The sequence below is a fragment of the Equus asinus genome, chromosome 22 (genome assembly GCF_041296235.1).
Source record: "Equus asinus isolate D_3611 breed Donkey chromosome 22, EquAss-T2T_v2, whole genome shotgun sequence".
NCBI lineage: Eukaryota > Metazoa > Chordata > Mammalia > Perissodactyla > Equidae > Equus > Equus asinus.
In genome coordinates this window covers 21,210,288-21,226,136 of record NC_091811.1, presented here as the reverse complement: position 1 = coordinate 21,226,136, position 15,849 = coordinate 21,210,288, and the positions used below count along the sequence as shown (strand labels likewise).

General features: G+C 35.7%; 1 protein-coding gene across 6 annotated transcripts; it reads right to left on the bottom strand.

Annotated features, from left to right (window-relative positions):
* Positions 1 to 1,590: 1,590 nt before the first annotated feature.
* Positions 1,591 to 15,649, bottom strand: CLEC12A (C-type lectin domain family 12 member A). Of its 6 annotated transcripts, none has more exons than XM_014850935.3 (7): positions 15,509 to 15,649; positions 12,487 to 12,606; positions 7,427 to 7,540; positions 6,955 to 7,143; positions 5,903 to 6,054; positions 4,473 to 4,579; positions 1,591 to 2,308 (listed from the first exon to the last, which is right to left on the bottom strand). In XM_014850935.3, exons 2-7 carry the CDS (start codon positions 12,575 to 12,577, stop codon positions 2,134 to 2,136), a joined length of 828 nt encoding a protein of 275 aa, XP_014706421.1. In that variant the 5' UTR covers positions 12,578 to 12,606; positions 15,509 to 15,649; the 3' UTR covers positions 1,591 to 2,133. The 6 variants fall into 6 exon arrangements, with proteins under 6 accessions (XP_014706421.1, XP_070350631.1, XP_044612262.1 ...); XM_070494530.1 differs by having other exon boundaries at positions 7,427 to 7,525; XM_044756327.2 differs by having other exon boundaries at positions 12,487 to 12,583; positions 15,509 to 15,630.
* Between the last annotated feature and the right edge of the window lie 200 nt (positions 15,650 to 15,849).

Here is a 15,849-nt window from a genome sequence, read left to right as displayed (position 1 = left end):
TGCATGACTGCAGCCATATACCTGTTGATAGACCTGGGACTACTGTGGGTTGGTAGGGTAAGAGGTCGGCAAGTTGAATTGGGTGTGGAGAAGGAGGAGATGATGATCTGAAAACTACCAAGCGCATCAGCATCCACCTGTCATTCTGTTTGATCACATCAACCTTTTGAAAGTAATGATCTTGCTTCAGATTTGTCCTCCAGTCATCCCACGAGTTCCACACATTGCCCAACTCTGACCAGGACCTAAACAGAGAAAGGGATTCTGGGAAATGTATTCCAGACTTAGAAATTTTGATGCTAATTTGACCACAGAAAATCCAGCACATTTCTACATTTCTGTAACGTTTAGTAATGCCAGCCTTTAATGTAGGCCATTCTGGTGGGTGTAGTAGTTTCTCACTCTACTTTTATTTTGAATTTTTTTCTGGTGAATAATGATGTTGAGCACCTTTTATAAGATTTTATACCATTTGAATATTATTTTTCATAAAGTACCTCTTCAAATGTCTCCACATTTTTTAATTAGAGTTTGTTATTATTGATTTGTAAGAGTTAATTTTATCCTGACTATAAGTCCTATAAAAATATGGATGTGTATATTATATTAATACAAACCCAGCACATATCTTCAGCTTTATGTTGTTTCTGTTTGTAATATGACCAGTGGACCCCAAAATCAATTCTCCACTTTTTTACCTCTATGCTCAAAAACATGTTCCTTGTCAACATGATATTTTGTAAGGTCTCATTCCTGTTGATCAAATATTCTCTAAGCTCATGCATATTGGTTCTGGCTGAGGCCCTGTGGGAAAACAAGCAATTCCACACCCAGAATATGCATCTATTCCTGACAAAGTGAGTCAAGGCTCCTTCCATCACAGAATGGGTACATATTAGTAAACTTGACAATAAAGAGCTTACTGTTTTCTTTGAGATATCTTACGGTGGGTTTCTGTTGGCACCACCTAACCTTCTTACTCAGTGAGTAAAACAGAATCCAGCTCATAATGGGCAGTCTGCTGCATGGTCACCTACTACACCATATTTACCAGTCACTGGATAGAGAGATCCCTAGGAAGGACATGTTACTTTAGGTGAGGTAATGGGGCTACATTGCAGGAAATATTCACATGTAGAGAGTTTTTGACTTTTTATTAAATTTATTACTTTTTTGTTTTTGGATGCTGTTATAAATGGTATTACTTTTTACATTTTATTTCCCATCATTTCCTGCTAATGTACAAAAATATACTTGATGTTTACATATTGAGATTTTATTCAGTTAGTTTGATAAATTATTTATTCTAGTACTTTATAAATATATTGGTTTATTATGTACACAATTATATCATCTGCAAATAAAAATTTCTTATTTATTCCTTTCCCATTTTTTATACTTTCAATTTCTTTCTTACCTTATTTCACTGATAGGACTTCCAATAGACAACAGACATTGTTGAATAAAATAATTAATACAGATCCTTCTGATCTTGTTCCAGAACTCAAAAGAAAAACTTCCACTCTTTTACCAGAAGTATGTTGTCAGCTGTAGGATTTGCTGCTGCTAGTTTTTTTCTTTTCTCTTTTTAATGTCAACATTGCCCCTTTCAGATTAGGGCAATCTTCTGCTTCTAGTTTTCTGAGAGATTATATTATGATTAGACGTTTCACTTTGTCAAATGCTTTTTCTACATCTATTGCAATAATAATATATTTTCTCTCTCTTATTTTTTTCCAAAATGTAAATCAACCTGAGTTACTAGAATAAACCCCAATTGGTCATGATGTATTATCTTTTCTTTATATTCCTTGATTTAATTTTTCTGATTTTCCCTGGGGTTGGTATGTAAGTTATTACTGGAAAAGCAGGAACAATTAGCTTCAGCTTTCTGTATTCTCACCCAAAATACTATATTTATACTTAACAGTATCTGGACTATATCTAGATGATAAATTATGACTTCAGGTTTCTTTCATTCAGCAAATGAGAGAAAAGAAAGTTTGAAAATGTAAATTATTAGGAGAGAGGCAGAAATTTAGTCTTAGAGCATCTTTATTCCATTTGTATCGTCCACAAGATGTATGCCCTCTAAATTGCAGGATAATAGCTGAGGCAAAATAATTGCACTGACTACATTCCTCCATCTGGTACTTCCTTCATTAGTGTACTCTCAATCTTCACTGGATTAGCCAACTTCTCACAGACAGCATTTTTTAAACTAGTGCACTCATCGTAATAAACATATAAATCATGTATATATCCACAATACTTCCCATTGCTTAAGTCATTTGTGTTACTTCTGAACCTAAGAGAGAAAATAAAGAATTACACTTGATAAGTCAAATGTGAAACACATTCACAGAAAAAAATTACTTTTCAACATATCATTGCTACTAGGGTCTTCATTGTCTAAAATAAATTTTAATTACCATTCAGAATGTCCAGAGTGCCCTTTATCCATTTTAATTGACAAATATGCAATTTCAAACACTGCCTGATTTCTCCCTGACTTTTTCCACTTTCTCACATCCGAAATATTTAATGTCCTTTACTTCCAGATGTAGCACCTCCCTTCACTAATACTTCATCTGATTTAGAATAATTCAATTCCATTAGATTCTCTAGTCTAACTGGGTCAGAAGTAAATCTTTGATACTGTCCTCCTCAAATGTTTTTCATAATCACCAAAACCAGGAATTAACCTAACGTATGATGCCTTAAGCTCAGCATCATCTCCAAGTGACTTCTCCTTCTAACCATTTTTCAAAGATTTTACTCTGAAGTTCTGAATAATTACCAGCCCCTAACAAAAGCTTACTGATCAGAGACCATGCATTAAAGACAAACTTGTATATTCAAAATATTATCTTTTGGAAAAAATGCAGCATCAATACTTGGGTCAGTAATAATGATTGTCAGTCAATAAATGAATTCATCAATTAAATTTTCAAAAGTTAAATTTCCAATTTGAGGTGATGTAATACAGATGTCATTGATCACAGCCACTTTCCAGAAACAAGCCCAAAAGTAACGTTGAGAATAGAAGAGGAAAGGACATCATACATACATACTGGTGTATTATATATGATTATATATTATATACATATATAATGTATTATATATACATATACATTATTACATATTTTTTATTTCAATATTGTTTCTTGGTAATTAGAAATATCTACTGTGTTTTCCATCGCATTATAGATTACCTTTCCATTACCAATAATTACATATAAACACATGGAAATTCTACTTTTTCTAAATAAGATTCCATCTGCAGCCTCCCCTGATACACACACTACCTTTATCTCTAGTCCTTCACTCCAAGTGAGATCCTTTAAATATATATCCTTCTCTCGTCCATTTGTACATATCTAATGCCCCGTTCTGTCCTCTCATTGCAAACTGCCAAAGATAGAGCTGCCTTGCCTTTCCGACCCATATTCCTAGACCTACTATTTCTATCTGGAGGAAAAAGCAAACAAAACAAAAAAAACAATCAAGGCTTCTATTTTCTGTGTGGCCCAGTGTGGCGAGGATGCAGGAAACTTAGGGTTTAGATTCAGTGTGGCAGCACCAGACACAGTTGCCCTGAGTTCACTCCTGCTTGATGTGTCCTCAACCAATAAATATGTATAAATTTGTGAGCTTACAACAGTATCCAGCAGGCTGAGACTCCGGTTTCCTCCTGTAATCTAATGCAGTCTGCTTCCCAAATTTGAGAGATTATAAAATACAAATGGAATTTTGGCTTTGTTGTAAGTAAGACTTCCTCCCAACCCAATTACAAGCAGAACAAATACCACATATGACTCTATTTATAAAGGTATGTTTATAAGCACATTTCTTAATATATTACACAAAATAGTTGCTATATCCCATGTATACACTATACCATGTTCATGTGCATTTTATTCCTTTTATCAGAAGTGCTCTTCTAGTCTACCTCTAAATTTTTCATTCAGAAATGACTGTTTCAAATGTCAGTTATAACACAAATTTCAAAGCTGAAATTTATTTTTGGTTATTCTGTGTGTTCTTACTGAAGCATTATATTCTTTTTATCTGTATAATTATTTAATTAGTCTGTGCACATAATTGATGGTTATGTAACTACGGGAAGAATCAATTTTTCACTCATTTTTGAATTCCAGCAATAAGCACAATTTTACGTACACCTCAGAGCCCAGTAAGTTTTGTTGGCCTCTATAATTTTCTTAGATAAAAGCAGATTCCCAGAAATTTTCCCTTATTTGGCTATTATGAGTTTGTTAGTGACTTGTCAAAGTAATGAAAAGACATTTGTGGCAGCTTGTTCCATTATCAAACACATTAAACAAGGCTGATGAAAAAGAGACATTTAAAGATGTAATTTCATTTGAAGCCAGTTTTGATTGTCTAATGCTCCTGAGGAAAACACCTTTACTCAAACCAACTATAAAAATTCAACGAGAATAAAGAGTTACCAATCAGAGGAGATAATTGTCTCATCCAAGAGCTTGTAGGGTGTGTAATCTTTTCTGGGAGATAATCCCAGCCAATGATTCCGTAAACTCCTGGATTTTATAAATTCCTACAGGAAATAGAGATGGTTTGTTAAAATAATTGTCTCATTATATCACAACATAATTTTTACAAATTACTTTTTTAAGGTAACATTTTGACGTTATACTACTACTTTTAAATGCCATTAAAAAAAAAAAACTGAGGCAAAGTGTCCTTACCATAGGATTACTAACCTAGACCTAACATAGACCTAACCATAGGTTACTGTCTCACATGGAGAAAGATCTACCAATCCATGCCTAACCTTAACTTAGGGTCAGTGAAGATCACAAACTTCAGGATTCAAATATTGAGCAGTCAAATAAAAACGTCCGGGGGCAAAGGAGGTGGTTAATCACTGTAGACACAAGTTAATAGAAACAGAAAGAGTAGGAGAAAAATGTAGCAAAGTCCAATGAGGGTGGTTATAGAAGAGAATTTAGAACCAGTCCAGAATTCTCTAGCCAGAGAAACAGATTTTCTCAGACATTGTTTTGAGTAAATAACTACAGTTAGATCATTTGAGAATGCTCAGATGAGGAAGAGACCATGGATTGTTTTCCCCCCTTCTATAAAGGAAGACAAAGATTCTTAGAGCAGAAAAGCTAAGATTTGTGGGAAATAAATTTTTTGCCTAAAAAATAAATATGTGATTACTGCCTGAGAGACTAGAAATGCTGAGTAATAAGTAACATATGGAGATATTATTTAGATATTAGAAAAAAGAAAATAAATAAATGCATAAATAAATCTTCCAGAGAGATAAGTTTTCTTGAGACCCAGGAACTCAGTGCAATACATCTGCTTGGCAGTTGCCTTTGCCATCCTTTCTTAATTCTACTTTTTTATACATATTTTATTCAAGTTATTGTTGTATTATAGTATATACTGACTTTTTCACTTAGTTAAAAAATACAAAAAGGTGGAATCAAAAACAAAGAATCTCCTCCTATGCAGATTTTACGGAATTGGTAGCCATTAGGAATAATTTCCATATCTTCTGTTTTTAGATAAATGCTGAGAAGCCATGTTCTGTGATTTGACCCTGAAGTTCCAGTTTGGAAATGCTCACAAGACTTAAAGATTCTGGATGTCCCATGTCTACTCACCTGCCCATCAGCCTGTGAGATTCCACTGACACTAAAGACCTAAGCTAAGGTTTTATATGATTTGCCTTGGCTATACTACCCTGAGATAAAGATACGAAGTCTCAGTCACCTCATACCCCAACTTAAATAAGCCAGAACCATGTCTGAATTAATATGGATCTTCCTCAACATGCCTTGCTCCTCTCTATTCTATGATGGGAAAAATGACTTCCTCCTCATAGGCAAAGATCCATTGGCCGTACCAATACACTTTTGTTCTTAATCTTCAACAGGCTGGCATTGTGAGAAGAACATATCTTTTCACTTTTTTGCCATGCTTTGTAACCTTCAAGTAGTACATAGCAGCTGTCTTCATGCCATATCCATTGCTTTGGGCAAGGTTTACACTTGTGCTCTGCAAGATGAAGGTAGTTTGATTTGGTTTGTGTTGATAATCTTCATTATTCTTATCATTCCCATTATCCTTAATGTTAAATTAACCACATTTACCTGTCTTTCTTATTTTTACATCTTGAAGAAAATGAATCCTGTGTTCCAAGCCCCAATATACCACCACAATGTGTCCAAAATGTAATTTGAACAACATGTTTCAAATTTACAGTTGGATTCCAGTGTATTTTCCTACCTCAGGAATTCTGAATAATGGTTATTTTTTTTTCCTTTTGTTGTTTTTTGTATTGCTATATGGCAATAAAAGCTAATCACAAGAAACATCGTGTGGTGAGAATCAACCCCACAAACCTACGTTAATTCTGCCTTCCCAACCAGAGCATTTCTAGCTCTCTGACTTGTTGAATATTTGGGAGACTTCTCAAGAGCACAAAAGAACATGTTTTAATTATTATAGACACTGTTAAAGATATTAAAAGACCAATTTCTCCCAATTCCGAGGGTAGCACTAACTTTATTTCTTTTCTGTTGACTCTTATTAAACATTGAGTAAAATTTAGGAACAATGTCGCCCATAAAGAGATGTCCTGTCCTTCCTATCTTCTATTAACCTTAGTGCCCACAATAACAGTATTAAACGTCAGATTAGAGATACCGTCTAGTGTTTTATTAAGTAAGTTTCATCCCCTAGTAATTTTGAGGTCTGTAGTTATTATTACTTTTTCTATTTTTCTTTGAACTGCATAGAAATATCAGTACATCCTCATTCAACCACATTTAATTCTTCCCTCTAAATAATGGCTTCCCAGGGAAAGGCTGCTAGCTATTGATGAAATGCTTTTCAATTCACTCCTAGGTTTAGTTAATTGTCTAATAAATAACACAGAGAGGAAAACAGGATTACCTTGATTGTTTCTATACAGCTCATGACATAATTTGGTGGCTATTTCTTGCAGTGTGATAGAGAGGTTCCTGATCTTCTCAGAATTATTCATGTTATGCATCAGTTGTATAGAAATATTTCTCTGAAGATCTTCTTTAAAATTTTGTAGTTCATTCAATTTTCCCACTTCTGTCTTCAAAGTTATATAAACTCCAGATAAAAAAAAATGATAAAAAATTTTAATCCCTCAATACAACCATCACCTCCTTTTTGCTAAAATAGTATTAAGAACATTAAAGGTCTAAGAAGCAGTTACTTCACAAGAGTGAGGGAAAGAGACTAAGTACCGTATTATAAGCACCTAGTTACAAGTCCCCTTTGTGGGTATATCACCTATAATCCTTCCAAAGCCTCAATTCAGAGTAAACTTTCTTGTAAAACTCAAACGCTTCTAGGTGTTTTCCCTTTCGATCAAAACATGGGTAATACCTACACATGCTTCCTAAGACTCCCAGTCCAGTCAGCAGCAGAAGACACAGAAGAGTCAGGGCCACGACTCTCTGACGCCATGCACGGGAAGGAGCAGGAGGTGCTGTGGAAGGCAAAACTGGCAAAGAGGTCTGGCAATGGTATAATCCTAATTTGAGTCATTCACTCATTCATTTTGCCTTTCTTTCTTTCCTAACATGTCCCTGGTCAAGAAATGTGCTTTGCTAAAAACTCAAGGACATTTTTAAATACCTGTTTAAAGAATAAGTCAAAAACATTTTATTAGTTATTTTGCATGCAAACTGGTTCTCACAAGAGAGGCTGTTAACTGGTAGGCTGATTCAAGAAACAAAGAGGCAAAAATGGGATTTAAAAGCAGAAGTAAGAAAACCAATTAGTCTGGATACAACATATCTTGTCCGTAAAATGTGGGGGAGCTGAGTAACTGGCATTTAACAGAGAGGTTAATCTAAGTATTCCTTCCTCCAATGGAAAATTGCGGGATGTCAAAGAAAATAATTTCAGTTACTTATATTTTTCCCAGAAAATCCTGAGAATTTGGCCATGGAACATAAATGATAGACTGTCTCTTTGTAACGTCTCTGGATGTCCTCCCATAGCCAGATGTTAGTTAGGCCAGATCTTAATTAGGCCAGATCTATGTCATTTCCTCATTAGAATTTTTTCATGCTTTTTAGTAACAAACTTTTCTTGAACGCTTCCTTTTAACTAAATAGTGAAGCCCAAAACAGATCATTTCCCTATAAAAAACCCCAGGAACTATGAATTTCATATTATAAATTAATTAGCATTAAATCACTATATTATTTAAATTATCATCATGTGTATATATGGATATTAGATATTTCAAGAAAATATGATTCAGGGATAACATGATAATCTTACTATACTCCTGATCTATGTCCTATAGCTCACAGTTGGTAAAATACAGAGAGAATGGCAAATAAAATGTGAAACAACTTTTTTAGACTTTGGAAAATAGTTATTAGTGAAATAACTGCATAGTCAAGATCTTCCCTAAGGTTAGAAGCATGACTTCAAGTACTATCTTTCTTGAGAATTATTTTTTCACTGATTTACTTATTCAATTATGCAGAAGTTATCTATTGAGTACCATCTATACAGTAGACACTATTCTGGGTGCTAACAATACAAAAGTGAGCAACGCATACAACTCCTTTCTCTCATAAAAGATGTATTTCCATTGTGAGATAAAATAAGTGAATAATGATAGATAGATAGGTATATAGATGATAAATAGATTTCAAATTGTTCTATGGTATGCAGAGCTTTGAAACTGAATTATATTACAGAGAGCAGGTAGTTCAGATCTTACAGCCAGTGAGAATCAGCATGCAGAATCAGTGCAGAGAACATTACAGGCAGCAAGAATACCTAATTCAAAGACCCTAATGTGAGGAAAAGCTTTATCTATTTAAAAAATAGAAAATATTCACAGTGGCTAGAGAATTGTGTCCAAGGTGAGAAATGATGTTAGAAGTGGTCAAAGAAAAAGCAGGAGACAGATTACTTACAGACTTTGTTAGCCACAATAAGGGGATTGGAGTTACTTGGAAATCCACTAGAAGAGTTTAATCAAGAGGGGAAAATAATTGAGTTTTTTCCAGAAAAAAATTTCTGTTACTGGATATGTAGAATGAATTGTAAGGTTGCAGTATTGGAAGCAGGGAGAATAGCAAGAAACCTATTGCAGTATGCCATGCGTGAGAGAATACTAGCTTAATTTACTAGTATTAGAGACTGTGATGACCCATGGATAGATTAAGAATATGTTTTGAAGTTAGAATCTATAGTATAAATTTATGAAATGTTTATGAGAGATTTTTGGCTTGATAAAGTTGGTAGATAATAAGATATACATATTTATAGGCAGTATAGCATAATGATTTGCTGTGATGCTGAAAGCTATGCCACTGGTATTTTAAATATCAGCAAGGTCACTTAAGGTGGACAGGTTTCAGCAGAGCTTCCAGACTAAGACAGACTAGGAAGAAGGACCTGGCCACCCACTTCTGCAAAACTTGGCCATGAAAATCCAATGAATAGCAGTGGAGCATTGTCTGATGACATAGTACTGGAACATGAGAGGATGGTGCAAAAAGACCGAGGAGGGTTCTGCCCTGATGTACACATGGTCACTAAGAGTTGGAGTGAACTTAATGGCGCTAACAAAACTCACAGTGGTGAAAAGCACAGCACATTTTCTAGGGCCAGTATGCCTGGGGTTAAATCCTGGCTCTGCTGCTTATCACTTGTGGCACCACAGACAAGTTTGTTAGCCTCTCCGTGTCTTAGTTTCTACATTGATTAAAAAAGAAAGTCAAAGTTTTAGAGATTAAATGATTTAATATTTATAATACAATTAGAACAGTGCTGGCAAATAGCAAACACTTGGTGACTGTATTTAAATATGTATTTATTCTTGTATTTAATGAGATGAGGGTGATTGAGGAGAGGGAGCAGTTTTAGAGGGAAAATAAATATTTCTATTTTTTCCATTTTAAATTTGAAATGAAATCAGAAGCTTACATAGAAATGTGAAACATGCACTTATATTTTCTAGTCTGGAGATCCAAGGAAAGATTATGAGGAGATATTTGAGTGTCATTATATTTGAATCCAAACGATCAAATGAGGCACTTAGCAAAGAGTATTTAGTGACACAAGGAAAGGGGACCCAGAACAGAGCCTGGAGTATTCCACAGTACAGAGTTTGATCAAAGGTGAAGAATTAAAAAAAAAAAAGACTCAGAGGGAGCAGCCCTTGTGGTGACAGAAACCATGAGGATATGTCCATGAGAATGTGCAACGAAAATGTTTAAAGAAGAGGGACTATTCAACTTTTCAGATGCTGCAGGGAAGTCAAGTAATAAAAGCGAAGAGATGTGACTATTGGGATGAAACAGGGAAGTCATCAGGGACCTAGACAACAATAGTCTCCATGGAACAATGAGGGAAGAAGCCTAACTGTTGAGAAGAGAATGAAAGATCAAGAATTGGGAGTCTGTGACAAAAGGTAATGACTTCAAAAAGTTGGATTGTGAAAGGAAATAAAGAAATGGAAGAATAATGGAGAGATTTAAGTGGTCAAGCAAGGATTGTGTCTTGTTAAAATAGGAGTAGTAGAGTGTGTTGTTGCACCAAGGAGGGATAATCAACTGGGGGAGGCAGAGAGCATAATAAAGCAAGCAAGAAAGGAGAAAATTATAGAAATGTCTTGGAGAGGACACATGGATTGAAATTCAGAGCAAAATGAGGAGGTCTGTATTTTGATAAGTGTAAGTATGTACTTTGTAAATACTATCTAGAAGTAAGGCAAAGTATGAATGAGGATATGGTAGGATGGAAATTTTAGCAGCAGAAAGAAAATGTGTAGAAGGAGGTAGGAGGAAAGCTTGTCAATTGAGAATGAGCTGGGCTTGAAAGTTTGTGTTTTTTTCACCAACACTGTTCAGCTGTTGAGGTGACGCACAGAGTGCATGGCTATTTAAGTTTAACCAGAATTTAGGTTTTTCAAGGAAAAACAACAGTATGTTGAAAGAGGTTGTACAAGAGAGTAAGGGTAGGTATTCTACAATATAAAGTTATATTACATAATATAGACTTTAAGCTGGATAAAGAGAAAATTAGACAAAATCGAGAAAGTGAACAGGACATGGATTCGAGGTTTCTATAGAATCAGAAAATTTCTGGAGTGGAAATTTACAGTAAGATGGATTAAGAGGACAGGAGATGGGAAGAGATGTAACGGGAAACATACAGGGCAATTATTGGTGTATTAAATTCATGGTATACTCATTCTCTTACACCATAAAAAAGGTGAAATACAAACAAGGAAATTAAGATAAAAAATACTGTAAAATCCTTAAACCCTTTCCTATTTAAAAAAATCTGTATTAAATGAAAAACCTACAGAATTGAGCTATTATTCCTTCTCAAGACTTACAATGCTGATAGATGGATCCAATATCTAACAATGGAAATTCTGAATTAGAATTTCAAAGAATGTTACATTTTAAGGGGAAAAAACATTTTAATAAAACATGAGAATTCTTCTATTACTCCTCTCTCCCAATTTTACTGTTTCAATCAACTTTCTCTGTTCTTCATAGCCACCATTTAAGTTATTTTTAACTTAAACACATTGATTTCAAGTACGAATATGCTGGGGAAGATATCACCCAAAAGCTCAGGAGTCAGGAGACAGGAGCTACATATGATAGGAGACATATGAGATTATGAGTAGGATGGAGATTGGGGTATACTTTATTAGAGTATAAACTGGAAGTCAACACAGGTAATCCCTTTATATCATAATTTAAATTAGAATGGAAAAATACAAAGCTTCCAAGTACAGTATGGTTTTGAATGTTATATATTCCAGTATTTCTTTATCTTTTCTCATCCTTGAGTCCTTGATATGTCTTTTCATTTAACTTAACCTCTTCTGTATTTTAGTAAGTTGGGAAGAGATCTCCAAAAGAAATAGGAAATTTTAGGATAATACATGCCTGACTTGGTAGAAAATCAAATAACATCCTCTAAAAGTCCTCTCTGCCTCTTTTTCCCTTTGTCCGTCTGTCTCTGAATCTCTTTTAGACACACACACCCACACGCAGACACAGACACACTCACTAGCATTTTCTTATAAAAAAGAACATACAAATCCAGAAGATTCCTGGATAACATATGTTTCATGTTCCATGGCTTCCTTTCATGGGGAAAAAAACCCCAAACATTTTGCAATCCACTTACATGAAAATACTATGCTGTCTTAATTATTTAGAGTGTGATATTAAAAAACAGAAAATTCATAAAAGATTCAACATACTGATCAGTGCCTTAAAAATAAAAATTGTTATAATCATTTTGTATGACACTTTGACAGCTTTGGTAAAAACGAGAGGCTTAATGAAAAAATCTAATTGAAGGATCATTGTCGAATCACTAACACCTAAGACACAGGGCTTGTATCCTTACGCTTCTACCACCTTACAACACATCCAGAGCTCAAAATCTTACCTTTTATCCCCAGTTGGTCAAACTCCTGGATATTTTCTGTCTTACTGGAGTCATGAAATTTTAGATCTGCATAAGTAACTTCTTCAGACATTGATGGCTATGAAAAGAAAAGTCGACAAACTGTAAAAAAAAAAAAAAAAAAGATGAGGTTGAACTAACAGAGTTAACTTTAAACAGAAGTTGTGATTCCAAACTTACGTTTGTAAATGGAAGCTTAAACTTACAAGCTTAAACTTCTGTTTTTAAACCCACTGTACCAATCACCCACAGGTCTGCAAACGAGCTGCAGTCCATCTGTGGCCTCAGAAAGAACAGAGAGATGTAGCAAGAGGGAACATCTTTCTTCATCTTCTCTCATCCTTTTCCTCATTTCTCTATATCTACCAACTACAGAAAGTAGTTTTTAAAAATGTCTTGAATATTATTAGTGTCCTGCAAGGGGGCACAAATCACTAACACCACATGGTGCAGATACAACATAGAATTTATTAAAGAAAAACTCTCAAGAAGAGAAATAACAGGCAGGACACAGTCCTCACTCACTCGCTATTCTACAGCAGTGGCCTGGCATAGGTATTCTGTATGTGTCATGGCAAAGGTCCTGATAGAGGGGTTTGCCTTAGCCTGGAGACTGCACATGCACAAACAGCACTCCCAGAGGGAGGGAGAGCATAAGCCCCACCCTGTCACCCTGTCACATGGTATAGGTTAACCTAAGAGGAGCTAGGGAACTCCTGGTTTCTCTAGTAACAAGAGCTATATTAAGGGATCTGAGGCCCAGGAACCATGCCAGGAAGTATGCACACTGATGGTTGGTATACCAAATGCCCTAGAAATAGCTTTGCAGGCCAGGAAAACTGAGATCACCCTTGCTGTCTCTGCAGACTGGCTCAATCCTGTTGATTGAGTTCATCTGAGCTACCAAAAGGGGCGAGGAAACGAGTCTCCAGGGTCCTGCAGGTCAGTGTCTTCTAAGTTTGACTCAGCATTCTTAGCAGGCAGAGGCTCATTCATTTGTTGATCAAGTACACATGTTAGAGGTGGGGGTTGGAGAATGACTCTTTTTGAGTAAGTTCTATCCTAATTTTCATTAGTAAATCTTACCTTGAAATTGATAGCAATATTGTCACATATAAGATAGTAAATAAAAAATTTTAAAATACAGAAAAAAATCACAGCTATAAAATACCTATTGAAGAAGCTATAAAATACCAAAATGAAGAAAACTTTAAAACTTTTTTAAAAAAGAAAAAAATTAAAAATAAACTTGGTTTTGAATTACAAGCATCAAAATTCTAAAAAGAGATCAGTCCTCCTAAATTTATCAAAACATTCAATGTTAACTTATTTGAAATACTAAGAGACTTTTTTCCTGATGACTGTTAGAAAGCTCTTGAAATTCAACTGAAAATATAAGTGTGAGCATATTGCCAGTAAATTTAAAGGAAAGCATATGCAAACTATATAATCATTATCTCATCCTAGGCACTTTACTAATGCTGGTTTCATTTTCACAACTCTTTGAGCAGGTACTGTCGTTATCATCCTTATTTTACAGATGGAGAAGTGAGCTGTAAAGAGGTGAAGCCCTTCTCCAACATCACACAGATGCAAGTGGTAGAGACGAAACCTGACCCAAACATGCCTGCTGCCTGGTTCAAATACATGTCCACAGGCTCTAATGCCTCTCATTGTGGGGCAGCCTTTCTCTTCCTCTTAGGTGGACCAAATATTTGTATATAAAGAATGAAAACTTTAACATTTTAGAAGAAAATACACATTGGTGGATTTATTTATTATCATCTTTAAGTTCCGGGAAGGAACTTTCTAAAAAAGTGTAGGGGAGGAAGACTTTTCTTCTACCTAATGTGAGTTCGTCTGGCCGGAGAACGAATTAAATTCACATGAGACAGAATAGCAAGAGAAAATTAAACAAAGCTTTAATTTTGAGGACCATGGCCTGGGGCCTTTCTTCCCGAAGGAAGAAAGGGCACTGAAGAAGTGGGGTGCACAGAGTGGTTATATACCCCCAAACAGGTGTTTCGCATATGATTGAAATGTCCCTCCCACAATAGTCACAAGATTGCCCTGTCGGCACAGGGCTTGATGGACACAGCAGATAGTGGGTCTGCTATCTTGGAGGGCGTAGCAGGAGGCAAGTCTATTGTCTTGAGCTGGGTGGTCACAGGTGAGCACAGCAATCAGTTCCTAGCCTAAGGAAAGATGCTTAATCCTTAAAGTAATACCAAGGTTGGGAGTGGGAGGGAAGTCAGTTACAGGAGGTTACAGGCAAGCACAATAAACAAATACAGATTTAAGTCCTTGCCTTCCCCATTGATTAAGAGTTTCTAGAGACAAGGTCATCTCCCTTTCTTCCTGGTACAAAGGGAGATATCTTTTACAGATGGAGATTTCCTTCACAATGTAAATGTCTCTTACAAAGGGTAAGTAAATTCTACTTTTCAGTTGCTTTCCTGTCTGCAAAGGAACCAGCCTCAAATAATCATCATGCCAAAGAGACATATCTTGGGGTGGCCAAATCCAGGTCCCCCCACAAGTCATTAAAAAGATTGACACAATTGACAATATGAAAGTTAAATTTGTTTATATGCAAAACAGAGTAAAAATACTCATGGAAATACATACACAAATATATAAATATACACATATTTCATATATATACTGTAAAGGATGAAGAACTAATCTTATTAAGTTACAGAAAGGTTCTACAAATCAATAGAAAAGAGAGAAATATTAAGAACAAAATTGACATCCATATAACAGGTTTATGCTTTTCCCCTAGTTGCAAGGCTCCGGGAGATGCACAGCAGTCTTTGTACAAAAGACACACAGCCCCACCTGGAAATGTCTCCCCCATGGAACAAAAGCCTTAGGCCACAGGGGACAAAGCAGCAAATTCTCCTTCTCAGGCCACAGGTGAGGATTCCTAACAGCTGCAAGTGAAACAGAAACATCTCTATATTCCTGGGGCAAGACAAGAAAATGTCGTGATAGTACTTACACTGGCTTCTACAAGTGCTCTGCTAAATGAAGTTCTGGATGCTCACAGTGGTAATTGCGTGATATGCACCCTGTCCCAATTCTCCATGATCCTTCAGCGTTTCTCTCCCTTTCCAAATGAACTGCATACACGTGGTTTCTCAAGTCCTGCTTCCCAGTGTCTCATGTCATCTTTTCCACTTCCCCTTTCTCTGGGGCCTTTCCACCCTTGAATGGGCAGCAATCCATCTTTGCTTTGGTGCATATTCTTTTCCTGTCCTCAGTCTCTGGGCTGTATCACCTCCTAAGGGTTCACAGAGGGGTATAAGTGGAAAGCTGAGAGAAACCCGAAACCAAGCCCTC

Excerpts from the sequence above, each read along its gene's own strand:
- CLEC12A (XM_014850935.3), bottom strand. The coding sequence starts at position 12,577 with ATGTCTGAAGAAGTTACTTATGCAGATCTAAAATTTCATGACTCCAGT. Across the intron at positions 7,144-7,426 it reads GGGAGTCTTAGGAAGCATGT|TTTATATAACTTTGAAGACA; the intron begins GTAGGTATTACC and ends TTTTATCTGGAG. Across the intron at positions 2,309-4,472 it reads ACAATTATCTCCTCTGATTG|GTTCAGAAGTAACACAAATG; the intron begins GTAACTCTTTAT and ends TTTCTCTCTTAG.